The 26,287-nt window shown below is 46.9% G+C and overlaps 1 protein-coding gene and 1 long non-coding RNA gene across 14 annotated transcripts; one reads left to right on the top strand and one right to left on the bottom strand.

The window, feature by feature from the left end:
* Positions 1 to 3,134: 3,134 nt before the first annotated feature.
* On the bottom strand, positions 3,135 to 25,103 carry ZNF333 (zinc finger protein 333). Of its 13 annotated transcripts, none has more exons than XM_077859641.1 (11): positions 25,004 to 25,103; positions 18,015 to 18,096; positions 17,242 to 17,404; positions 16,698 to 16,798; positions 15,912 to 16,028; positions 14,638 to 14,725; positions 8,366 to 8,454; positions 7,602 to 7,728; positions 7,068 to 7,163; positions 5,932 to 6,008; positions 3,135 to 4,652 (listed from the first exon to the last, which is right to left on the bottom strand). In XM_077859641.1, exons 5-11 carry the CDS (start codon positions 16,005 to 16,007, stop codon positions 3,555 to 3,557), a joined length of 1,671 nt encoding a protein of 556 aa, XP_077715767.1. In that variant the 5' UTR covers positions 16,008 to 16,028; positions 16,698 to 16,798; positions 17,242 to 17,404; positions 18,015 to 18,096; positions 25,004 to 25,103; the 3' UTR covers positions 3,135 to 3,554. The 13 variants fall into 13 exon arrangements, with proteins under 13 accessions (XP_077715767.1, XP_077715765.1, XP_077715764.1 ...); XM_077859639.1 differs by lacking the exon at positions 17,242 to 17,404 and adding an exon at positions 17,573 to 17,739; XM_077859638.1 differs by lacking the exon at positions 17,242 to 17,404 and adding an exon at positions 17,573 to 17,742.
* LOC144290421 (uncharacterized) lies at positions 25,058 to 26,060 on the top strand. The gene is made up of 2 exons (XR_013358088.1): positions 25,058 to 25,237; positions 25,460 to 26,060. It is a non-coding gene; the product is annotated as an uncharacterized LOC144290421 (long non-coding RNA).
* Positions 26,061 to 26,287: the final 227 nt, after the last annotated feature.

The raw sequence follows: 26,287 nt of genomic DNA on the forward strand, positions 1-26,287 counted from the left end.
CAAGTGACCCCCTCAGAGCCCGTCACCCATTCACCCCAACCCCCCGCCCTCCGCCCCTTCCACCCGCCCTAGTTCATTTCCCAGAGTTAGAGTCTTTATGTTCTGTCTCCCTTTCTGATATTTCCCACACACTTCTTCTCCCTTCCCTTATATTCCCTTTCGCTGTTATTTATATTCCCCAAATGAATGAGAACATATAACGTTTGTCCTTCTCCGATTGACTTATCTTACTCATTTGGGGAATATAAATAATAGTGAAAGGGAATAGAAGGGAAGGGAGAAGAAATGGGTAGGAAATATCAGAAAGGGAGACAGAACATAAAGACTCCTAACTCTGGGAACCAAACTAGGGGAGGTGGAAGGGGAGGAGGGCGGGGGGTGGGTGTGAATGGGTGACGGGCACTGAGGGGGGCACTTGACGGGATGAGCACTGGGTGTTATTCTGTATGTTGGCAAATTGAACACCAATTAAAAATAAATGTATTATTAAAAAAAATAAAAAATTAAAAAATTAAAAGAAAGGAAGAAAAAGAAAAACTAGCCACAAGAGGGCAGAGTGTGTGGTTCCACTTCTATGAATAGGAAAAACAAATCTATGGTGACAGAAGTCAGAATACTTATTACCTGTGTATGGGGCTTATTGGCCAAGGTAGGGCCCAAAGGAAGCTTCTGGGGAGGTAAAATATTTAATATCTTGATATGGTGATATAGACATATAAAATTCACTAATGTACACTAGGATTTATGAACTTTTACACAAATTATACTTGTTAAATTTTTTAAAGATTTTATTTATTTGAGAGAAAGAGAGCACAAACAGGGGAGGGGGTTAGAGAGAGAGGGAGAAGCAGACTCACCCACTGAGCAGGGAGCCCAATGCAGAGCTGGACCCCAGGGACCCAAAATGCTCAGATCATGACCTGAGCCAAAGGCAGATGTTTAACCAACTGAGCCACCTAGGGTGCCCTAGAATTCTAAAATACAACAGGGCCCCTGGGTGGCTAAGTTAGCTAAGCATCTGACTAGATTTTGGCTCAGGTCATGATCTCAGGGTAGTGAGATCAAGCCCTGTGTCAGGCTCCACACTGGGTATGGAGCCTGCGTAAAACTCTCTCCCTGTACTTCTGCTCCTCCCTCTTCCTCTGTCTCTTCCTATAAAACAAAAACCAAAACCAAAAAACAAAAACAGACCCCTGCGAGACTGTGAGAACAGGTACAAAGGAAGAAAAGTCCCCTAGGATAAAGCACTGTGTATAGCCCCTGGATTTGGGAGCCAGACTCCATCACTTACCACCTGTGTGACGGTTAACTCACCTTGACTGGCTGGGCCTCAGTTTCCTCATCTGTAAACTGGGGATAATAATGGTATCTACCTCAAATTGTGGGAATAAGTAACTTAGAAGATTCAAAGCTAAAAAAAAAAAAAAAAAAAAAAAAAAAAGATTCAAAGCTTAGAGTAGCATCTACTATCTTGGTAACAGTAAGCTCCAAATGACAACTGGCTGTTATGAAAATGAATGGTTGAATATTCATCAGTAGGGAGAAAGATGGTCACTCTAAGAATAAAAGGGACAATTTGCTGGAAACATCAAATATCAAAAATCCTCTCACTTAATTTACTGCTTCAAAATATTTAAAGATTGACAGAATTACAAGATTCATTCAGCAATCATGGTGGGAGAGCTTAACATAGCTGTCTCAGTACAGTCAAAGACAGATATGGACTGAATGTTTGTGCCTCCCACCCACCCCCACCCAAATTCACATTCTGAAGCCTAGGTCCCTCTCAGTGATGGTATTAGGAAGTGAGGACTTCAGGGTGATTAGGTTATAAAGGTGGAACCCTCATGAATGGGATTAGTGCCCTTATAAAAGACACCCCACAGTGTTTCCCTGCTCTCTTTCTGCCATGAGGACCAGGCAAAATGATGGCCATCTATAAATCATGAAGCAGGCCTCACCAGACATCAAACCTGCCAGCATCTTGATTTTGGACTCCAGACTCCAGAACTATGAGAAAAAGGCTCTGTTGTTTATAAGCCCCCAGTCTACAGTATTTTTGTTATACAGCCCAAACAGATTAAGATATTGATCAATATGCATAAATGTATAGATTTTGAAACACAAATCATATGCTCAATTTAGTGGACATATGTAAAATACAATGCACTGATTTCAACCATCAGTGAAGCATTTATGAAAACTGACCCTATACTAAGTCCATCAGTTAGATACTGCATTCAGCCATAATAAGCCAAACCCCTACCCCTTCCCACCCCTTCCCCAAAATAGCAATGTCATGTAGGGTATTATGCTGAGTGAAATAAGTCAATCGGAGAAGGACAAACATTATATGTTCTCATTCATTTGGGGAATATAAATAATAGTGAAAGGGAATAGAAGGGAAGGGAGAAGAAATGGGTAGGAAATATCAGAAAGGGAGACAGAACATAAAGACTCCTAACTCTGGGAACCAAACTAGGGGTGGTGAAAGGGGAGGAGGGCGGGGGGTGGGGGTGACTGGGTGATGGGCACTGAGGGGTGCACTTGACGGGATGAGCACTGGGTGTTATTCTGTATGTTGGCAAATTGAACACCAATAAAAAATAAATTTATTATTAAAATAAAAAAAATAAAAATAAAAAATAAAATAAATTAAAAAAAAAAAAAGAAGCGCATCTTTTTCATGTAAGAAGATGTCCAGAAACAAACAGTCCAGGGCAGCCACACAAAAATATCAACTGGGGAACCAGGTTGGTTGTGACTTCTGGCCATACTCTCTTTAGCCTGTAGCTTTTACCCTCATGGCCATGGGATGGCTCCTCAAGCACAGGACATCATATCTGTTTATACAAAGGGCAAGAAGTGGAGGGATCTGGCTAAATGTTCCTTTGCAACATCTTCCCAAGGAGTCACACCCAGTGACTTACACTTAGAATGGCCAGGTCTGAGGGACATGGCCTCCCCTGGCTGCAAGGACCAGGAGATAGAGGTTTAATAGTTCATGTTACCAATCTGAACAAAAAAACCTAAATGCTTTTGTAAGGAAGAGGGACAATTTTGATAGGCAACTAGGAAGATATGCCACTCTAAAACAAAACAGATACCTAACATTCAATAACATAAAGACCATATTCTCTGCTCGTAATATAATTAAATTAGAAACCGACAATAAAAAGGCAACTAAAAAAAAATTACCCATATACATATACATGCGGGAACTTTCCAGAAGGATAGAAATTTCTAGATCTTAAGTGGCGTGTTGGCTACATATACATATGTACACCTGTCAGAGTCCTCCAACTGTATACTTAAGATTTATGCACTTCACTCTAAGTAATGATACCTCTATAAAAATATACTCATGTCCTGTTATTTTAAAATCTAATTACAAATAACTCATGGGCCAAAGAATAAGTGATAATAGAAACTAAGACAACATTCAGATTTCAACCAAAATGAAAATATTATACATCAAAACATGTGATGTGGTGAAACATGTACTATGGCAGATGATTATAGCCTGGAACGTATATATTTTCAAAACTTGGAAGTCAATCAGCAAGAGGCCCATCAAATGGATGGGACACTGTTAAAGGCAGACCACCATTCCTAACCTTCTCTCTCCCAGCGTGAATCCTTTTATGCACAGTCAGTGAAGAGCTGTGCCTGAAGGCCTTCTCACACTGGTTGCATTCATAGGGTTTCCCTGCAGTGTGGGTTCTCACATGCACAATAAGGTGTGAAGACTGACCAAAGGCTCGCCCACACTCCTGACAGGCATAGGGCTTCTTGCCGGTGTGGGTCCTTGTGTGTTTCCTGAGGGAGGAAGGTTCACTGAAGGCACGCCCACATTCCTGGCACACGTAGGGCTTCTCTCCAGTGTGGGTTCGCATGTGACTTTTGAGCGTTGAGAGGCGACTCAAGACCTGCCCACAGGTAGCACACTCATACAGTTTCTCCCCAGTGTGTATCCTCTTGTGCACATTCAGATGAGTGCTTGTCCGGAAGGGCTTCCCACACTGGTTACATGCATATGGCTTCTCCCTGGTGTGAGTGCGCAGGTGTGTCTTCAGCGACGAGTGCTCCCTGAAGGCTTTCCCACACTGACTGCATCCAAAGGGCTTCTCTCCAGTGTGAGTCCTCACATGACTCCTCAGAGACGATGGCTGATTAAATGCTTTCCCACAGTCCTTACATTCATAGGGCTTCTCACCGGTGTGGTTTCGCTGGTGCAGAATGAGGTTAAAATTCCTCGTGAAGGTTTTCCCACACTGGGCACATTCGAAGGGCTTCTCTCCAGTGTGAGTCCTCAGGTGGCGCCGCAGATTGGAGGAATACTTGAAGGCTTGCCGACACTCCTGACATTCAAAGCACTTCTCCGCAGTGTGAGTCTTCTCGTGCCTGATTAGGTCGGAGCTGTATCTGAAGGATTTCTCACATTTGTTACACGCATAGGTTTTGTCCCCACGATGGATTTTCTCAGGCACGATTAGGTGAGTGGGCTGGAAGAAGGATTTTCCATTCTCAGGGCATTCATAGTGGTCTCCCCCAGCGTGAATTCTCTGGTACTGGAAGAATGGTTTGATGCCATGAAAGGCTTCCCCAAATTCACTGTATTTATAGAGTTTTTGTCCAGTCTGAGGTTGCTCCTGTCAATTGAAGAAAAAAGGAAGACCAAAGGCTTTATTACATTCATGGACACTCTCCCCCAGCTGAATTATGGGTTGGGAAAGGGGATTTCTGTCACTGAAGCTTTTACCATTTTAGTGAGTCTAGATCATTTCTACCTTGAGTCCCTTCAAGTGGCCACTCTCCCACAAAGAGCTCATTTTCATTACTTTCATGTGGTCTCTAAGATGCAGAGTTTTGCTGAGTTAAGGGCAAATTAAGTTTTAAACATTTGATATCACTGGCCAGGGAAATACAAATCAAAACCACAATGAGATACCACCTCACACCAGTGAGAATGGGGAAAATTAACAAGGCAGGAAACAACAAATGTTGGAGAAGATGTGGAGAAAGGGGAACCCTCTTGCACTGTTGGTGGGAATGTGAACTGGTACACAGTCACTCTGGAAAACTATGTGGAGGTTCCTCAAAGAAATAAAAATAGACCTGCCCTACCACCCAGCAATTGCACTGCTGGGGATTTACCCCAAAGATACAGATGCAGTGAGATGCTGGGACACTTGCACCCCAATGTTTATAGCAGCAATGTCCACAATAGCCACACTGGAAGGAGCCTCGGTGTCCATCGAAAAATGAATGGATAAAAAAGATGTGGTATATGTATACAATGGAATATTAGCCATTAGAAATGACAAATACCCACTATTTGCTTCGATGTGGAGGGACCTGGAGGGTATTATGCTGAGTGAAATAAGTCAATCGGAAAAGGACAAACATATGGTCTCATTCATTTGGGGAATATAAAAATTAGTGAAAGGGAATAAAGGTAAAGGAGAGAAAATGAGTGAAAATATCAGTGAGGGTGACAACATGAGAGACACCTAATTCTGGGAAATGAACAAGGGGTAGTGGAAGGGGAAGTGGGCGGGGGGTTGGGGTGACTGGGTGATGGGCACTGAGGGGGGCATTTGGCAGGATGAGCACTGGGTGTTATGCTGTATGTTGGCAAATTGAACTCCAATAAAAAAAATTGATATCTATTCACATGTATGAACATGGCTGCTTGGGGGAACTCTGGGAAGATACATGCCTTGATTGACATAGAAGGTTCTCCCCAACTCATGACATTCACAGACTCAAGAACCTGCTTTCCCTGGGTAAGCACCACTCACCTTGAATCAATCAATCTCTCTCTCTCTCTCTCTCTCTCTCTGACCTCTTGTACTACTTTTCTAAACTACAGCAACCCCAGACTTGTCCTACAACAGAGGACCAATAAAAAATCCTTGGGCACCTTACCCTTTTCATGCCAATGGATGAAATCTCCGCAAAAATATCCTGGTTGGAAATTGAATCTTGGGGTTGGAGTGGAGGTTCTGGAATGAGTAAGAAAAGAAAAATTCAGTGCACAGGGAAGGTAACTGTGAGGTCAAAGCAACCAAACAAGTAAGCAGGACACATGTAGGTTTTCTTTTTTAAAAACTGTTTCTGAAAAAAAAAAAAAAAAAAAAAAAACTGTTTCTGGGGGCACCTGGGTGGCTCAGTCTGTTAAGTGTCTGATTCTTGATTTCCACTCAGGTCATGATCTCAGGGCCGTGGTTTCAAGCACTACATCAGGCTCTGCACTCAGTGGGGAGTCTACGTGAGAGTCTCTCTCCCTCCCCCTCAGCCCCTCCTCCCACTCATGTACATGGGCTCTCTCTCACAAATAAAATTTTTTTAAAAAATAAATAAAGGAAAATAAATAAATAAATAAATAAATAAATAAATAAATAAATAAATAAATAAATAAATGGATCCCTGGGTGGCGCAGCGGTTTGGCGCCTGCCTTTGGCCCAGGGCGCGATCCTGGAGACCCAGGATCGAATCCCACATCGGGCTCCCGGTGCATGAAGCCTGCTTCTCCTCTGCCTGTGTCTCTGCCTCTCTCTCTCTCTCTCTGTGACTATCATAAATAAATAAAAATTAAAAAAAAAAAACTGGTTCTAACTATGGGAGGAAATTGTGAAGAGGAATGTATCAAAGAGTAAAGGAAATTTTAAGGTATTTGGCTATGTAAGGAGTCACATAACCATAGGAACAAGGAATGGAGATGATAGATAGGTTACGAGAGAAAGTTCTGTGACAACTGAGACTGAAATTGAGAGAAAGTATTAGCAAGAACATATGGTGCGGAGGCCCTGGATAAAGCATACACGTGCTATATACATATAAAAGACACATGTGATGAAATATGCAAGTGGAAATGATAAATATGAAGAGTAAGTAGGACAAGTCATTCTAGGGTGCCAAAGTAAAGTATTAGAGATAAAAAGGAGAGGAGATGGACTCCAGGAAAGATTCCATCAAGGGCACTGAAAGTGTTTCCCTTACTGACAATTTCCAAACCTAACACTCATCCGAGCTGATGCTCAGATGATCTGCCTGCTGCTCACCTGGATGGGTTCCTGGGAAGATTCTTCTCTCAGTGGGCCACAGCTCTTCTCCTGGCTCCAAATGGGAAAACATACTAGGTTTGCCTAGCTGATCACCTGCTCATGGGGAAAGATGCAGGATGTGAGCAGACCATGCCTGCCATTAACCAAGGTCAATATTCTTAAGTCTTTAGGACCACTGGGGATGGGAAGAGCAAAATGAGCACACCTACATTCTCATGGGCATAGCAGAGCTCTTTCACTAAGGAACCGAAGTACAAGCTCCCTCACTAGGTCCCAAAGGACAATGGGATTTTCCAATACACAAAACCCAGGGCCTCACTCAGAGACACATGTGAAAATCCCAGAAACTTTTAACCATGGAGAAACAGAGCAGCAGAGAGATCTTCATTTCCACAGGGAAGCCCCTAGACTGCAAACACCATGAGAGCAGGATTTGTCTCTTTTTCACCTCTTGATTTCCCAAACCAGCACACTCCGGGAACCTGTAGGTGCTGCAGGAGTGCGTAGATGAAGTAACGAGCCTGGCCTTACCCACAGAGGCCAGGTTCCTATAATTCTCCAGCATCACATCTCTGTACAGGTTTCTCTGGGCAGAGTCCAGAAACATCCATTCTTCTGGGGTGAATAACACAGCCACATCTGCAAAGGTGACTGGTTCCTGAAACACATATCCATTACGGGTCAGCCAGTGGCCACCCCTACCAATAGTCAAGGGGCTGAAGAGGGGCCAGCCAGCCTAGAGAAAGGAGACCCATGCAGAGGATTCTCAGACAGAGTTCTGAGGTTTCTCAGAATATTCCCTTTGGCTCAGGCCCCAGAACTAGAACTCTCCTCTATCTACTCTTTTCTCCCTGAGGGACAGCATCCAGAGGTGTGGCATCAAAGGCAACTAGCCAGGAAGCCATGGCAGTTTTATTCCCTTCTGGCTCCAGGGTCCAGCAGACCTGAGCATGTAACAGGAAAGAGAGAAGTATTTGGTAAATGACAACTGTTTGCCCTGAGAGACCATGAAGACTGGGAGGTAAGGACAGTTACCTAGGAGGTTCACATCCTTGCTCTGTTTTCCCTCCTGACACTCAGCAGAATGAGGCACTCCACAATGAGGGAAGGTCTGGATGAAACAGTGAGAACATTGCCTGCATTGTCCCACACACCTCCCCCTCCGCTACAAGAGGTCCAGTGCCTGGAGGCCTGGAGGCCTGGAGACCAGTCCTGTGGGATTGAGAAGATCCAGGCCAAGGGAGGAAGACATGGGCCCAAGCAAGAAAGAAGAGGAAGAGGGATTTCTTACTTACCTGCAGACAGGTGATCAGTACCCCAGGAGCCACAGCTTCCTCCTCTGTGTTCTCCTTCTGGAGCCAGGCGGGGTCCTGCGCAAGCAGAACTACAGAAGATGGAAGCCATGTGGTCTAGTGAGTATACTCACAGGACCAAGTGCTGCCCACCCCGAGCGCAAGTGACACATGCACACACATATGCACATACTCACAGGGACCACACATGTATGGGAGACACACACACGCATTCACATGCACTTACATGCTTAGGCACATGTTCGCACACACACAAGTACACACACAGAATCCACACAGAGACACAAAACATACATGTGCATGCACATACACATACAAACAGGCACATGCACACAGCAACAGACACACAGATACACAGGCGCGTGCGCGCGCACACACACACACACACACACATTTCTTCTATTCCAAATCTCTGGAGTCACAGTCTCAATTCACCAACAGACTCTGGAGTTTCTGGGGCACCCCCCCCACCGCCCCTTGATTCAGCCCTGGGGCAGCATTTCCTCCCTAGCTGCTTGGACCCTTCCTCTGCTCCACTCTGCAGGGCCAGGAGCACCCCAAGACGTACCACAAGTAGGGGACAGAGGAGCTGCCACCACCCCAAGTCTGTCGGTGAGAAGGCATCGTCTCCCCTTCCTGCCTTCAACTCCTCCATCCCCACGGGGCCCCTGGCTCCGGCCTATTACAGATGAGCAAGTGACCCTGCACACACACACCATCCCTTACCTCCCTGCACCCTCACCTCCCCTCATGATGGGAACCTCCCCGTCAGAAATTAACCCTCACCTAAAATATAATGCATATCACACAAATAAATAAAATAAATTGCAGATAATAAAAAAGAAAACCTGAACCACATCCAATCTCTGACCCCACGTATTCCTGTCCAGGGACTGCTGTAACAAAGTACCGTAAACTGAGAGGCTGAAAGCCACAGACTGTCTCTCGGTTCTAGAGGCCAGAAGTCTAAGACCAAGGTGTCAGCAGGGCCGTGCTCCCTCTGAGACTGAGCAGAATCCCTCCTCGCCTCTCCCTGGCTTCTGGCGGTGACTCCGGAATCCTGGGTGCTCCTTGGCCTCAGCTGTGTCCCTACAACCTCTGCCTCCATTGTCATATGGCCATCTTCTCCCCTGCGTGTTCCTATCTCCTCCTGACACTTTCTCTTCTTCACAGGACACCAGTCACATTGCATGAGCCCCCCTGCCTCTGCCCATCCCGACCTCACCTTAACATGATGGCAGCCACAGAGACCTATTCTAAGTAAGGTCCCAGTCCCAGGTGCTGATGGTTAGGACATACATAGACCTTTTTGGGGGCCCACATTTTAAGACAAAACACTCTGCTCTTCCTTCTACATACTGTTTTTGTTCCCTACCCACTGGTTTGGCGCGGGGGCGGGGGGGTACAAATGGTTGTCCATTTGCAACCAACCACTGTCTATTTCTTCACCTCCTGCTCACTCACGATCACCACTCCAAGGACAGGCACCTCACTTGGGCCACCAGTGACCCCATCCCTGATGAGGGTCTAGTCTATGTTTCTGGTCATCCAATTCCTCCACCTTGAAGCCCACCCTCCCCAGGCTTCAATGACCACGCCCCCAGCTCCATCTCCTGTACGAGACCCTCACCCTTCTCAGTTCCCTCAGCCTCTGCCTTAGCAGGCCATCTCACCCACTCTGGGCATCAGTTCCCAACCCAGCCTGACCAGGCCCAAGCCCCCAGACTGATTCTCTCCCCTGAACTCCGGCCCCACCTCCACACCACCAGCTCATGTCCCCACTCATCTTTCCAGGGGATTCATCCACCATGAGCTGGGAGGCAGGGTGGCTGCCATCACAGACAGAGGCTGCTGTTAGGCCTTGAACTTGACCTGCTGGGTTTTGAGATTGCTTGGGACATGACCCCTTCCTTCTCTCCCTTTGAGAGAGGGAATGTGTACACTGTGCATGTCTCACCAATGTCTTTTGGAAGCAGAGGACTTGTTTTCTCATTTCACAGGTTCATAGATGAAGAACAATTTTGCCCCTGGGAGAGACCACACCTGAGTCTCATCCATGCCCAATTTAGATGATTCATATGAGGATTTGGAGGCTTTTGAGTTGATGTGATTTGAGACTTACAGCTGATGCTGAAATGGGTAAAAACTTTGGGGGGGTCGAGATCATCTGAATGTATTTCGTATGTGGGGAGGACACAAATTTGGGGGTAGGGGGACCAGAGGGCAGAGCGTAATGGGTTGAGTTGTGTCCCCCAAAAAACTATGAAGTCATAACTCCCCAGTACCTCAAAATGTGATCTTATTTGGAAACAAGGTCTTTGCTGATGTGATGAGCTAAGACAAAGTCACAGTGGAATGGAATGAGCCCCAAACACAGTATGACTGGTGTCCGAAGAAGAGAAAAGACAGAAGCAGGGACAACGCAAGGGCAGGGGGCAACATGACAACCAGTCAGAGATCCAAGTGATGTAGCTACAAGCCAAGGAACACCACGGATTGCCACCTGCCACCAGATGCAAAGAAGGAGACTCCCTACAGGCTTCACAGAAGCATGGCCCTGCCAATGCCCTGATTTGAGAATTCTGGCCTCTAGAAATGTGAGATATGCATTTCTGTTGTCTCATCCCTCCACCCCCCCACCCCACCCCACCCCCGACCTCCCATAATCTTATTCTCAAAGCCTATTCTCCTTCCAATGTCTCTGATCTCAGGAAGGAACATCCCTGCCTCAGATGGGAAATCTCACCCTTGATACTCTGCTGACCCCAACAATTAATCCAAAAAAAACCCACCTCTGATGATGAGATGATGGCATCTCTACAGGGAACACCCACCTCCCCCCCACTCCCACCCCACACCCTTTCCTCCTACCCCTGTCCCCACCATCGCTAATGCCACATCAGGCCTTCCCCTTTTGAATCTACAGAAAAGTCACTCCCTCAGAGTGCCTCCCCTCCCCAGTATCCTTTTCTCTAGAAGGACCCTCCCCCTTTCCTCACAGCCCCTACCTATTTGTAATCATATGGTTATTGGCTTCCTTGGGCGTGTATCTTCTGCTACCCTCATGGGATTGGAAGCTTCTTCAGAAGGACAAGCCTGGGTCCCTTCCTTTTTACACCCCACCCCACACTGTGCTTGGCACATGAATGCTCTGGATTGTCTGGTAAATGAAAGCATACAGGATTCACCAAATTAACTCAACCAACCTCCTGCATATGTCTTAAATCACTGCATAGCTCCCTACCATGTAGACAAGAATTAACACAACAGGCCTGACTGCTGGCCCCTGGGAACAAGGATTTCCAAAGGGTTCCCACCACCCTAACTGGTAAGAGGGTCTCAGTCTGCTTAAACTGTTTCTACAAACACTGTGGTTTGTACTGAACACTTGCTTTCCTTCCAGAAGTCTGGTACATGCTGACAGGAGTCAGGTTCTTGTTGGGCAGAGGGTGGTGACGTGACCAGCCCCAAGTGAAAACCCTGGGCACCAAGTCCCTACTCAGCTTCCCTATAAACATCACCTCACATGTGTTGTCACAGCTTGTTGCTGGGGGTATTAAGCAAGTCCTGAGTGACTCCACTGGCCGAGGACTCCAAAGCTTGTGCCTGGACTCCCCCAGACCTCACCTAATGCTCCAGTGGACTCAGCTCTGCACCCCTTCATTGTGATAAATCACCACCATGAGTACAACTGTGGGCTGAGGCTAAGAGTCCTAGCAAATGGCTACAACCAGTCGTGGTCTCAGGGACCCTGCCACACCCACTCTGCACTCATCACTGACCTAGGCCACTACCACTCCATTCCTCACTGCTTCCAACCAATGCTCGGATCCTCCCTGAGGCCCCACCACCTTCCAGGTGCTGGAGGGTTCTACTAAAACTGCAGATGCATGGAACAACTCACCCAAACACATCCCTGGCTCCTGGAAGCCTAGGCATGTAGCCCCTGAATGATTCAGAGCCCAATCCTCTCCAGTCAGCTCACACCACTCTCCCCTTCCCTATGCTCCCTTCAAAGAGCCTTCTGTGGGCACCCTGGGTACACCAGGCTCTCCGCCTGCCTCCCACCCTGAGTAATTTTACACATGCCATTCCTTGGCCTGAAATCCTCCCCCCAAACCTTCTCCAAACAACTCAACACCTTGCCAAGCTAAATGATACAGGAATTATCAGGGTCTAAGCCAATACTCATCCCCCAGGGCACATGTGGCAAAGTCTGGTATCTCAGTCAGCTCCACTACATAACAAAATACCATCAATAGGGCAGCTCAAATGGTAGAAATTTACTTCTCACAGTTCTGGAGGCTGGAAGTCTGAAAGCAGGGTGCCAGCACAGTTGAGCTGGTGAGAGCTGTCTTCCTGGCTTGCATGCAAAAGCCTTTTCACAGTGTCCTCACATGGCAGAGAGAGCTCTGATGTCTCTCCCTCTTCTTGTAAGGACACCAGTTCTATGGGATTGGGACCCCACTCTTGTGACCTCATGCAACCTTAACCACCTTCTTAAAGGCCCAGCATCCATCCAATACGGTCACATGGGAGGTTAGGACTTCAGTATATGATCTTGGGGGGGAGGGGATGCGGGCAGGGACCAGCCACAACTTCTGGAGACATTTTCAGCTGTCATGACTAGGGGCTTTTATAGGCTTGATTGTGTTCCTCTAGAAAATTCATAGAATGAAGTCCTAATTAACACCCAATACCTCAGAATACAACCATATTTGGACATGAGGTCTTTATTTTTTTTAAGATTTTATTTATTTATTCATAGACACACAGAGAGAGAGAGAGAGAGGCAGAGACACAGGCAGAGGGAGAAGCAGGAATCATACAGAGAGCCTGACGTGCGACTCGATCCAGGATCTCCAGGACCACGCCCTGGGCTGCAGGTGGCGCTAAACCGCTGCACCACCGGGGCTGCCCCAGACATGAGGTCTTTAAAGAGGTAATTAAAATGAGGTCAGTTGGGTGGGCCCTAATCCAATATGACTGGTGTCCTTATAAGAAAATAAAATTTGAAATATGTACACATATAGAAAAAGAAAACACAAGAAGATAACCATCTACAAGCCAAGGACGGATGTCTGGAATAGATCACAGCCCTGAGAAGAACCAACCCTGCCAATCCCTTGATCTTGGGCTTCTGGCCTCGAGAACTGTGAGAAAACAAGCTTTTGCTGTTGAGCCACTCAGAGCAATCCTTTGGTATGGCAACCCTGGGGGACGAATTCAGGAGGCACTACTGAGTCTAGTAGGAGGTCAAAGATGCTGCGAAATGTCCTACAATGCCCCGAATGGCCCCATCAGAGAGATAAGACCTCCATGTCAGTAGTGCTGAAGGTAAGAACCCATGGTCTAACTTCAAATTGCCCAAAACTCCTCTCTGCCCCCCAGATAAAATCCTTGTGTTACACACTTCCATTGTATTCTGGACTTCGTTGAAAAATCTGACCACCCAGGCAGACTGTGAGCTCCATGGGGAAGAGGTCAATGTTTCGTTTGAGATTGTCTCCCAGTGCCCACCTCATCACAGGGTGGCCAACTAGAGCACTTGGAAGAGTACTTCAACAGTACCTCAAGTCAAAGTCTTGCCCAGAAAGCTTACCAAAAAGACATAGAAAAGCAGCACATCACATAATCTAAGAATTAGATTCTTTCCGTCAATCATATAAAACAGATTCCAAATGCAAGACTGGATGATACTATTCAGAAACAAAATATATTACTCTCACTAGAAGACAAGACGGAAGGAAATAAATGCCTTGAAATTAAAGCTAAGATGTTATTTATCCTCCAGAATTAATTATTTTCCCCCACTGCTCAGGACAGGTGGCTTGTTTTAACCTCATTCTTTATAAAGCTCAGTTAAAACATATGTCATTTACAGTAAATTCTTTATAAGCTCATTCTTTATAAGCTCAGTTAAAACACATGCCATTTAGAGTAAATTCAATAGTCACCTTCAGCACCAACAAAATTGCGGAGAATTTAACCTTGCCCACAAAGAGGTCTGGACTTTGCCACAGCTGAAGGGGGGGTCTGCTCTTTCTTAACAGAAAGACCAAAGACCAGAAAAGATTCCTAGCCGTCAATCCTGAAATACTGCCCTTCCTCCTGAATGCATAAAGAATGGTGATATGACTTTACATATTCTCTTCTTATGGTACAGGGAAAGGAACGGGGGAGATGCACGTTCCCAAACACAACACAGCATGGCAGGTCTCCCAGGCCACCGATTCCACTGGGCATTCACTCACCAGAACCCCCAGCCATCCCCAGCTCAGGGACACCCAGTGGAGGCACCGGCATGGCCACCCTCTGAATCTGCAAGGCTGCCTTCAGCCCCTAGACAGAGAGACAGGAACAGATCAGAGTCACACAATCAATGGCATCCACTCACAGCTATATTCACCCTGACTGAATTTGCAAGACTGACCCTGCTCTGGGCAGCACACTGAGAAAATTGAGACATGCCCAATATAGCCTGTCCAGACTAAACCAACTCATGAGTACAAAACTAATCACTGTGCTAGAATTTCAACTCCAAAATGGGGTGGGGAGGGGGCCCAAGTTGAGGGAGGCAACCACTGAGCAGCCTCCAGCAGTGGGGAAAAGGCTGGAGGCAAAGAGAGACGTGGATGGCCAGCAGGCTGATGGGCGGTGGGAGGACACAGAGGAGGACCTGCACACACGAGGCTCAGTCAGTAAGTCATTCCCAGGAGGAAATTCTGTGGTAGGAGAAAGAATCTGAACGCTCCTCCTCTAGTGGCTGAGCCTTCAGGAAAAGGTGTCTGACCTGACTTGTATTTCTAAGGGATGTCTTTAGACTCTGTGTCCAGGGTGGGGCCCAGTAGAAATGGGAGCCTGTAGGGAGCAGTTCCAGGGGTCCCAGAGAGCTAACAGTGGCTCTGGGCAGGGTGGCAGTGGGGACAGCAGGAGCAGTCAGACATAAGGCATACTTTGGGGGCAAAAGTTTGCAGGACTTGGTGATGGATGTGAGGAAAATGTGGCAAGTCCCTTGAGGCAGGTGATGGACAGAGGCAGGTGGGAGTAGCCCTTCTCCCCGGGTTGGGGTGGGGTGGACTCAAAGCACTCCTCAAACTGTCCTTCTCTGATCCTCTCTCTCCACCTCAGGATGGAAACATAGGACCCTGAGCTAAGAGCTCAGTCACCAGTCTGGACACTCTCCACGCAGCCCTGGGATCATAGGACCACTCACTGCTGCAGGTTTCAAGGCCATGTGAGGAGTGAGGGTGGCAGGAATGGTGGAGGAAAGGCTGGACCAGGGGAGGCAGGGCCATGGCTCTGGGTGCTAGCTCCTCCCTCTGGCCAGCACTGGGCCTGCCACCACCCTAGGGACACAGAAGTGCTGGGCCTGTTCAGTAGCCTAGGCCTCCAGCCTGTCCCCAGGTCCCAAGAGTTGATCCTAAATTCTTCCCTCTCCTCCTGCCACCCCATTTGCAGAAATCCTGAACGCCCAGCCTTTCTAGTTGGAGCTGGGCCCTCACAGTAAACATCCCTCCAGGCTTACGATATATCCAGAAGACCAAGGCGACACCTGGAGAGCCAGCCGGTCCTCTGGAATTGAAGGTGTCCCCCTGCCTTCAATTGTGGGTCTGATCTGCATCCTCAGGTCCGGCCCTGGCCCCTAGGAGAAGGCACAGAGGGGACTGAGCAGGACAGAGGTAGCACTGAGGCTTCTCTGGGCCTGAGGGCCCAGCTTTGGGGTAGTGTCATCAGGAGGTGGCATGCAGGTCTGGCAGCTTCAGACCTGGTAACTACCCCCTACTCCACTGTGGGAACCAGCCACTGGGGGTCTCAAGGACTCATCATGCTGCAGACACAGAGCTGGACTCGACCCTGTCTGGTTCTGGGGGGCCCTGGCTGGAGGTTAGATCACAGGCCCTCAGAGGCACTACAACTTGCTTTACTGAAGAAAGGCTAAGAGCCCTTGGTTCTGAATATGAATGTTGTTCTGTGTTTGTCCATTTGGCAGCCATCAATCAGAGGACCAAACTATTGACCAGAGCTGTTTACATCTGCACTGCCATCCACAGCCCATCCTCTAAATTCTGGCTATAGCCAATGCTCACACAAGCCAATTTCTTCCTGCTCTGAAACAGGGTGGAGGGGACACGGCATGGGGGTAGGGGGCTGGGCCTTGTACTCCCTCCCGGGGCCCATCTGCTCATCAAGACATGGGGGGCAGTGAGGGCCTGGAGTACCTGTGTTTGTGCCTTCACCAAACAAGCATTAACAAAGGGCTCTATAATGATGCAAAGGCTGCTCTGTGTGGGGTTACCGCAATGATACTGACACATGAGACCCCTGCAATCCAGCAGCTCCAGTATTTTCAGGCCTCAGGGCCTCAAAAGCAACACACCCTTTCCCAAGCAGCTGCTGGAGGACATTCTCCACCTAAACAAAAACGTGAGCCAACGGTGAGGAAGACCTGGGCAGTGAGGAGTGGTCTCAGCTGCCCTGGTGTCTGATGCAAGCCATGCAGGGATGAGGGTTTGAGCTGCCCTACAGCCCACACCAGGCTGTGCAGGGCTGAGGCTCCGCATGCTCAGAGCAAAGCACTGAAACAGGCCTCCACCATCCAGGCCCTGCCACCCCATCCACTGGGCTGGTATCTGACACCTTGAGACTGACACCATCCATGACAGAGATGGAGGGCCACAGATTGAGGGAGCCCAGAGATTTCACTGGTTCTGGGACAAACAGGCCCAGCTTGAGGGTGAAACTGGACTCTGGACATCCTTCTCTCCAAACCCTAACCCTCACCTTTGAAATCCCCCAGAACGGAAAAAAAAAAAAAAAAAAGAAAAAAAGAAATCCCCCAGAACGGGAACCCGAACCTTGCAAAAGACCTATGGTTAGAGGAGGCAGAAACTCAGGGCCAAAGTGGGGGTAGTGGGGCTCAGTGTGCTCCCTGGTGCACCAGAACATGCCAGCTGCCCCTGAAGGCTTTTCCACACTTTGAAAAGGGCTTATTTCCAGTGTCGGATCTCGACTTGTCTCCTAAATGGGGAGAGATACATGACAGCTCTCCCATGTCCTTTACAATCAGGGTGACCCTCTCTCCCAAAGATCTCTTATCAGGTCTAGGTTAGAGTTCCTGCTGAAGCCATTCTGGAAGCGGCTGAATCATCTCTCCTGGCAAGGTGTGCGTGACAACAAAAACCTCACCAACACCGTAGAGCACCCAAGGCTGTTCCCCGTCCCGTTGAGGCACGCTTCCAGCATATTCAGAGGTGCGCCTTGCTTAGGTGGGTTGACGGTTCAAGAATGTGGAGAGTTTTCTACCATTTTGTGACTTCCATGGGGCTAATCCAACAGGCAGAAGAGTCCCATGACTGCTGACAGGTAAATCATACCACACAGTATCGATGTCTGACTCACACCAAAAGCAATGTTTACTTGAGGCAACGCTCGAGGAAGAAAGGATTTTGAGAGACAGACAACAGGGTTTGCCCAAATTCACATGTCGTAGCCACTCCCCTCAGACCATGTGGGAATGTCTTGAGCCAATGTCCCAAATGTCTCCCCAGCTCTGGTGTGCGTTTCCAACTCCCAAATTCCTCAGCTTCTCCTAAGGGAAGGAACAAGGATAATCCCCCATAAACCTTACCATTTGCAGATCATGGGATGAATCTTCCTCCAAATATCCTGCACAGGAGTAGATGCTTTGGATTTAAGTTGAGATTCCCAGTCTAAAATGAATTGGGGGGGAGGGAACGAAGTTCTTTCAGAAATAGTGATATGAAATTGACCAAGTTATTTATTTATTTGTTTATTTATTTATTGTTTTAAAGTACTCTTTTTTAAATATTTACCCTAAACTTGGGACAGTACTAAAAGGGAAGAAGACATCAAGAGCAAAAAAAAAAAAAAAAAAAACTCTGAAGAGCACAGCTGTGTGCGGAATCTGGCTGACAGGAGTGTGGAGGGTGGAAATGAGAAACTGTCTTCCTAACTCGGGGAAATGAAGAAGGGGTAGTGAAAGGGGAAGTGGGCAGGGGGTTGAGGTGACTGGGTGATGGGCAATGAGGGGGTCACTTGGCGGGATGAGCACTGGGTGTTATGCTATATGTTGGCAAATTGAACTCCAATAAAAAAAATAAAAATAAAAAAACCTGCTACTTGTGGGAGAGAAGGGGAATTGCTGTAAAAAAAGAGAGAGAGAGAGAGAAAGAGAGAGAGAGAGAAATTATGTCTTATGTGGATTAAGACAGATGTCACTGGAAAGATTGCCGTATCAAAGAAACAAGAAGCAATTAGACAAAGAACACACAAAGAAATGTTCGATTTCAAGAGGAACTGGACAGTAAGTGTGAGTTATGATGTGCAGCAAGAGGAACCCTCATCCACTGCCAGTGGGAATGTAAAATGGTGTGTGCACCTGTCTGAGAAAGCAGTTTGGTGGTTCCCCAAAAAGTAAATGAGCCAGCCACTCCACTCCTAAGTGTCAACCCAAGAGAACTAAAAACATATCCAGATAAAATCTGGTACATGAATGTTCACTGCACTATTCACAAGAGCCAAAAAGTAGAAACAAACCAAATGTCTATCCACAGATGAACAGAAAAAATGTGATCTACTCATATGCTGGAAAAGTATACAGCCATTAAAAGGAATGAAGCTCTGACACACTACAATGTGGATGAACCTCGAAAACATCCCACTAATGAAAGAAGACAGAGACCAAAGGCCACATGTTGTATGATTCTCTTTATATGAAGTATTCAGAACAGGCAAATCCATAGAGAGAGAAAGCAGATGGGAAAGGGGGGTGACTGGTGATGGCAGCACAACTTTGTGAATATACTGAAAACCAGTGAACCGTATGTCTAGAGAGTGGATTCTATAGTATGTGAATATCTCAATTAAAAAAAAAAAAAAAAAAAAAAGTGGGCAGCCCTGGGTGGCTCAGTGGTTTAGCACAGCCTTCAACCCAGGGTATGATCCTGGAGACCCGGGTTCGAGTCCCACATCAGGCTCTCTTACAGAGCTCTCTGTGATGATGGGAATGTTGTATGTCTGTGCTTTCCAAAAAGGCAGCCACCAACATGTGTAGCTATTGAGCACTTGAGAAATGTGGGTCAGGCAACTAAGAAAAGGAGTTTTTAATTTAACTGAATTTTAGTTAATTTAAATTTATACAGACGAGTGTATTTTGGTAGGCCTCACAAGGGATGTTCCTGGTGTAGAACTCTGCTGCTGCCAACTCTTTAGAGTCAGACTGCAGACAGTCTGCAGTCAGACTCCAGAATTAGGTAGAGAGCCCTGGGGTCACTGTGGGGACCCTCCTCCCAACCCACCTCCAGAGGTCAGGCACTGAAAGAGGTCACCAGGTTCCCTGGGGCAAGGCCGAAGGTGCTCCACACTCCTCCTCCCCTTTCTTTCCTCAGTTTGGTGGGGGAGCGAGGAGAGAGGGAACAGGGCCCAGAGCACATAATCATTCTCCCCTCCCCACAATGATCCCGACTCCTCCAGTCCCCTCACCATGACACCAACGCCATGATTTAAGGTCTCATTAAGTGTCCTCCCTGCAATAAAAGAGGCTGAGGTGGGCAGCCTGGGTGGCTCAGGGTTTAGCGCCGCCTTCAGCCCGGGGTGTGATCCTGAAGACCTGGGATCGAGTCCCACATCGGGTTCCCTGCATGGAAACTGCTTCTCCCTCTGCCTATGTCTCTGTCTCTCTCTCTCTCTCTGTCTCTCTCATGAATAAATAAATAAATAAATCTTTTTTAAAATAATAATAAAAATAAATAAAAGAGGCCGAGGGGGGGAAAAAAAAAAAGAAGAAGGGGAAGGGGGGAGAGGAAGGGGGGAGGGGGAGAGGAAGGAGGGGGGAGGGGGAAGCAGCCCCTGCACAGAGGTTTGGCCCCTTTGGTATTTCCACTCCCATGGGCCTCTAGCAGGGCAGCCCAGCAAAAACCCTTATACAGAATCTTTCCCAATAAGCAACATATTGGGCCCAGAGCCAACTTCCAGACCACAGCCAATGATCATTTCTCGTGGTTCCTCTCACGTAATAAAAAGATTATTTCTCCTCTTATATTCTCTCAAAATACCTCTAACAGCCTCTACTTTTCCTCCACTGCCTCTTATCAAGGTGTGATTTCTAATTTATTTATTTAGGTGATTTTGCCTCTCCCTCTCCAACTATAATGTACATTCCCAAAATACAAACCTCTGTCCACCTTTATCAAGACTCCAAATCCTGCCACTAGCATAGCACTTGATACATACTAAGTACTTTACAAATGAGGGGTTGGCAAATTTTTCTTTAAAAGACCAGATAGTTAATATCTTAGGATTTGTGGGCCAAATGGCCTCTAAACCAGCAATTTAACTGTGATTGTAGCACAAAAACAGCCACCGACAACATGTAAACAAATGTGTCCCAATAAAACATTTTTTTATGGAAACCAGCACTGGGTCAGATTTGGCATAGTTTGCCAATCCCTGCTCTGTAACATGTGATAGAATACATAAACCATCAACCAAATTCTCTCAACTGCACCTCCTACATGCCTCTCAAACATGCCAACTTGGCCAATCCCACAATCATCATCAGGCCCCAACTACCAGCATGAGTCCTGAATTAATTCTAACTCACATATGGACTCTCCAGACACCTCATTTATGGCCAATTAAATTTCAATTCCCAGTACTAACATATATGGACTCTCCATATCTTCTTGTCCATCCTAAATGTCATGCTCAATCCAGGCCAGGTGTTTTGTCTAAATCGCAAACAAAATCATGTCATTCCCCTACTTAAAACTGATTTGGGGGGAATCCCTGGGTGACTCAGCGGTTTGGCGCCTGCCTTTGGCCCAGGGCGCAATCCTGAAGTCCGGGGATCGAGTCCTGTGTCAGGCTCTCGGCATGGAGCCTGCTTCTCCCTCTGCCTGTGTCTCTGCCTGTCTCTCTCTCTCTCTCTATCATGAATAAATAAATAAAATCTTTAAAAAATAAAAATAAAATAATAAAATAAAATAAAATAAAATAAAATAATAAAATAAAATAAAACTGATTCGGTGGTAGGGCACCTAGGTGGCTCAGTCAGTTAAGTGTCTGACTCTCAATCTCAGCTCAGGTCTTGATCTCTGTGTCATGAGTTCAAGCTCCATGTTGGGGTCCACCCTGGGTGTGGAACTTCCTTCTAAAAAAAAAAATTAAGTTTAAAAAAACTGATTCAGTGGCCTTAGAACAGGTCCAAAGTTTACCACAGCTTTTAGGGCCCTACACACCTCTCCAACCTGGCTCATCCAATCTACACTTTGTTTTCTCTACTTTAGCTGTCCCTCTTTTCTCAACTCCTGAACACGCCAGGCCTTGTCTTGCTGAGAGACTGTGCATCTGGAATGTTCTCTCAAATCTCCTCCCTACTCTTACTCCAGAGTCTGAACCCTTGTCTAGCTATATGCGGCTCATTTGGGGGATTCAAACATTTGTCCCTTGTAAGAGGTTTTTCCTGACCTCCTCCCCATGTTCTCCTGTTCCATGTTTCCGTATCACCCTGATCGCCATTAATTTAAGGTAGAATAAAACCTCCACAGAGGCAAATATTATATCTATTTCAGTCACATTGTTTCCCCTCTGTACAAGGCCCAGTTCATAAAGGGCATCCCCGATGGAAATGTGCCAAACAATCCACATTCTCCAAGAACAATACAGCAGAGACAGCCTAAGAAGGAACTCAGCTGCAAGACACACAAAACAACAAATGTAATACCACAAAATCAAAGATTAAAATGGGCCTTCATATAAGATAAATCAACACTAGACAGATGTCTTTAAAAAACAATGTTAAAATCAACAAAACTAAAAGATAACCTAAAGATATTTGCAAATACCATATCGAATAAAGGGCTAGTATCTAAGATCTATAAAGAATTTATCAAACTCAACACCACTGGGTGTTATACTATATGTTGGCAAATCGAACTTCAATAATATATATATATGTGTGTGTGTGTATGCATATATTAAATATATATACAATAATATATGTATTAAAATTTTTTAAAAAACACCCAAGAAACAAACAATCCAGTCAAGAAATGGGCAGAAGACATGAACAGACATTTATCCAAAGAGACCTACACATGGCCAACAGGTACATGAAAAAATGCTCCATAGCATGTCACCAAGGAACTACAAATCAAAACCACAATGAGGTATCACTATACACCGGTGAGAATGGCTAAAATTAGCAAGACAGTAAACAACAAATGTTGGCGAAGATATGGAGAAAGGGGAACTAACCCACTTAGTGGTGGGAATGCAACCTGGTGCAGCCACTCTGAAAAACAGTGTGTAGGTTCCTCAAGAAGTAAAAATTAGAGTACTTTATGATCCAGCAATTCTACTACTGGGTATTTACCCAAAAGATAAAATGTAGTGAAATGACGGGACCCCAGCACCCCAGTGTTCACAGCAGCAATGTCCACAATAACCAAACTGTGTTAGGAGCTGCAATGTCCTTTGACGGATGAACAAAGAAGATGTGGTCTATATACACAATGGAATATTACTCAGCCATCAGAGAGGACGAACACCTACATTTATGTCGATGTGGATGGAACTGGAGGGTACTATGCTGATGCTGAGTGAAATAACTCAATCAGAGAGAGACAATCATCATATGGTTTCACTCATGTGGAATATAAGAAATAGTAAAAGGGACCATAAGGGAAGGAAGGGAAACCAAATGAGGAAAAATCAGTGAGAAAGACAAACCATGAGAGGCTTGGCTCTGGAAAACAAACAGAGTTGCTGGAGGGGAGATGGGTGGGGAGATAAAGTAAGGGAGTGAAGGGCATTAAGGAGGCCATGTGATGTAATGAGCACTGGATGTTGTACTATACGTTGGCAAATTGAATTTAAATTTTAAAAAAGAAAGAAACAATGTTAAGTCTTTCTAAAAAGACAGGACAGAACCTGTGCTCTTTTTGAAAACAAGCACCTCACTTGTAAAACTGGTATCTGATGTCTACTTTTCTTCCAGACTTCTTTTCTTCATTTCTCAAAAGTTAGTTTTAACCCTATTATTTAAAAAAAGACATCCTATTTATGGCCAACTCAATTTCACCTCCTAGTACTAACAAAGCTAGATCACCTTTTTTTTCCTGAAGTCCCATATGTTTTTAAGCCTGGTGGTGATTCATCCACCAAGGCAGGAGCTTCCATGAGAAGAACTGAATAATATTCCTTTTCCTTGATGGTAAGACTTGTGACATAACTGGGAAATAGCTTTTCTTAAGATACTCTCATCTTGCAGTGAAAAACACTGATGCTCACAGACAAATTAAAAGCTCTTTCTCGGGTAGCCCGGGTCACTCAGTGGTTTAGTGCCACCTTTGGCCCAGGGCGTGATCCTGGAGACCCGGGATCGAGTCCCACACAGGCTCCCTACATGGAGCCTGCTTCTCCCTCGGCCTGTGTCTCTGCCTCTCTCTCTCTCTCTCTATGAATAAATAAATAAATAAAATATAAATAAATAAATAAATAAATAAATAAATAAATAATAAAAGCTCTTTTAAATGGAAGAAAGGAAGGAAAAAGAAAAATGAAAGGAAAGCTCAGTTAACAGGCTCCAAGCTAAGGGACTACAAACCATCAGTCACCAAAACAAAACACAAAAAAATTCTTGTCATCTAATTCATCCTTTGATAAAGGGTACAGGCCATTTTTTAAATTCACTTCACAGGGACCCTTGGGTAGCTCAGCGCTTGAGCCTTCCACTTAGTGAGTGATCCCAGGTCCTGTGATAGAGTCCCGCATTAGGCTCACCGCAGGGAATCTGCTTCTCTCCCGTGAAGAAAGAAGGAACGAAGGGAGGGAGGGAGGGTGGGAGGGAGATAGAGAAAGAGGGGAAGGGGAAGGGGAGGGGGAGAGGGAGGGGAAGGGGAGGGGGGGGGGAAGGAGGCAGCCCAGATGGCTCAGCGGTTTAGCGCCGCCTTCAGCCCAGGTCCTGATCCTGGAGACCTGGGATTGAGTCCCACGTCGGGCTCCCTGCATGGAGCCTGCTTCTCCCTCTGCCTGTGTCTCTGCCTCTCTCTCTCTGTCTCTATGAATGAATGAATGAATGAATGAATGATCTAAAAGAAAAAGGAAAGGAGAAAGGAAAGGAATTCACTTGACAAGTCACTCACACCAAACGGCACATGCAGACTCAGACCTAACTTTCGAGTTGCAGAGCCAGAAGACATGAAACGTTCCCACGAAATAAAACGTGAGTTCCTACTAAGCAGCTCCCTTGCATACGGGACGTAGGGTAGGGCCCTACAAATCCGGGAGGACGGGTGAAAGCTGGCCGGGCCGTGGCACCACACTCCTGAGCTGCGGGACCTGGACTGCACTCCGTGATTTCCCTTTCGAGGGATGGGCGACAGTCCTGCCAGCCCGGACAGCGGGTACCTGAGGGCAAGGGGCCGGGCCGAGGGTCGGGGGTGACGGTCGGGAGGCCGAGCACCGCGGGCCCCATCGCGGCCCGGGGAACACCACGGGGAGGAGGGGCCGCAGCCCGCGCGGCGGTCCTGGGCCCTCCGGCCCCTCCCGGAGCCCGCAGGGCCCTCCCCGCCTTCCCGAGGGGCAGGGCCGCACCTGCAGATCCGGCCGGAGACACTCCCACCGCAGCGCGCCGCGCCTCCCTGCACACCCGCCGCCGTCCGCCGCCGCCGCGCACTTCCGCTTCCGGCCTCGGGGGTCGCCGGGAGCGGAAGTGGCCGGGGCTCGGCTTTCGGGGTCAGAGGAGGTTCAAGCAGTGACGGGAATGTTGACGACCCTTTCATTATCATTCAGCCTCGGAGGATAAATCCTAGTCTCCTTCCCCGAGGGGTGAGGTTAGGCTCTGAGATGGGGTCGGACTGGAGAGAGGCGGGTAGAGGCGGGCATCTGCCCGACGGGCGGGGCCGGGGGCGGGGCTTAGGCTGGTGGGCGGGGACTGGGCGGGTCCGGGGATGGGTGGGCGGGGATGGGGTGGGATCTTGCTCACTATTTTTTTTAAAGATTTAATTTATTTTATTTTATTTTATTTATTTATTTATTTATTTATGATAGAGAGAGAGGCAGAGGGAGAAGCAGGCTCCATGCCGGGAGCCGGACGCGGGACTCGATCCTGGGACTCCAGGATCACGCCCTGGGCTGCAGGCAGGCGCTGAACCGCTGCGCCACCCAGGGATCCCCGGATGCTCACTGTTTAACTTACCTACGCCCATCTCCGCTTTGATCCTTTGGTTCAGTCCATATCCTTACAAAAACATATCGGTAGGTAAGATTTATTTTTCAGGCTAATTTCTTCTAAAAATAGGAGTATATATTTTATGTCTTCTACAACTTACTTTCTCAGTAAAAGTAAGATGCGAAAAAATGTTCAAGACAAGAGAAAATCTGACTTTTTTTTTTTTTAAGCTAATGTGAGGGCGCTTGGGTGGCTCAGTGGGTTAGACCTGGCTCTTGGTTTTGGCTCAGGTCATGATCTCATGGGTCAAGGGATCCAACCCCTCCCTACACCACCCCCACACACCCCCCCCAGTGGGGTTCCACAATCAGCGTGGAGTCGGCTTGAAAGATTCTCTCCCTCTGTACCTGCCCCGACTCGCCCTTAAGTGCGCGCGCGCTCTCTCAAATAAATAAATAAATCTTTTTTAAAAAACTAAAACTAATGTTTTTGTTATATAGTATAGATAATACGCACACATGGAAGTTCAAATGGGGGGAGGGGTGTCTCAATCCGTCTCTGAATTTTCCCAGAAATAACCACTGAAACCAGCTGCCTGATATTCTTTATAAATCAGGTACGTGCGTGTATTATTTTCTTCAATAGATACGGATTCGGCATCAGTTGATTACTACATGCTTAGTGCTAGGATTGCAAAGTGCCTTCCT

This window comes from Canis aureus, chromosome 19 (genome assembly GCF_053574225.1).
Source record: "Canis aureus isolate CA01 chromosome 19, VMU_Caureus_v.1.0, whole genome shotgun sequence".
NCBI classification, from domain to species: Eukaryota; Metazoa; Chordata; class Mammalia; order Carnivora; family Canidae; genus Canis; species Canis aureus.

What these genes read in the sequence shown, in the direction of transcription:
- ZNF333 (XM_077859632.1), bottom strand. An exon ending in GGGGATGGCTGGGGGTTCTG is followed by an intron (nt 8,455 to 14,637) that starts GTGAGTGAATGC and finishes CATCTTCTGTAG; the next exon opens with TTCTGCTTGCGCAGGACCCC. An exon ending in CATCCATTGGCATGAAAAGG is followed by an intron (nt 4,653 to 5,931) that starts GTAAGGTGCCCA and finishes TTCAATTGACAG; the next exon opens with GAGCAACCTCAGACTGGACA.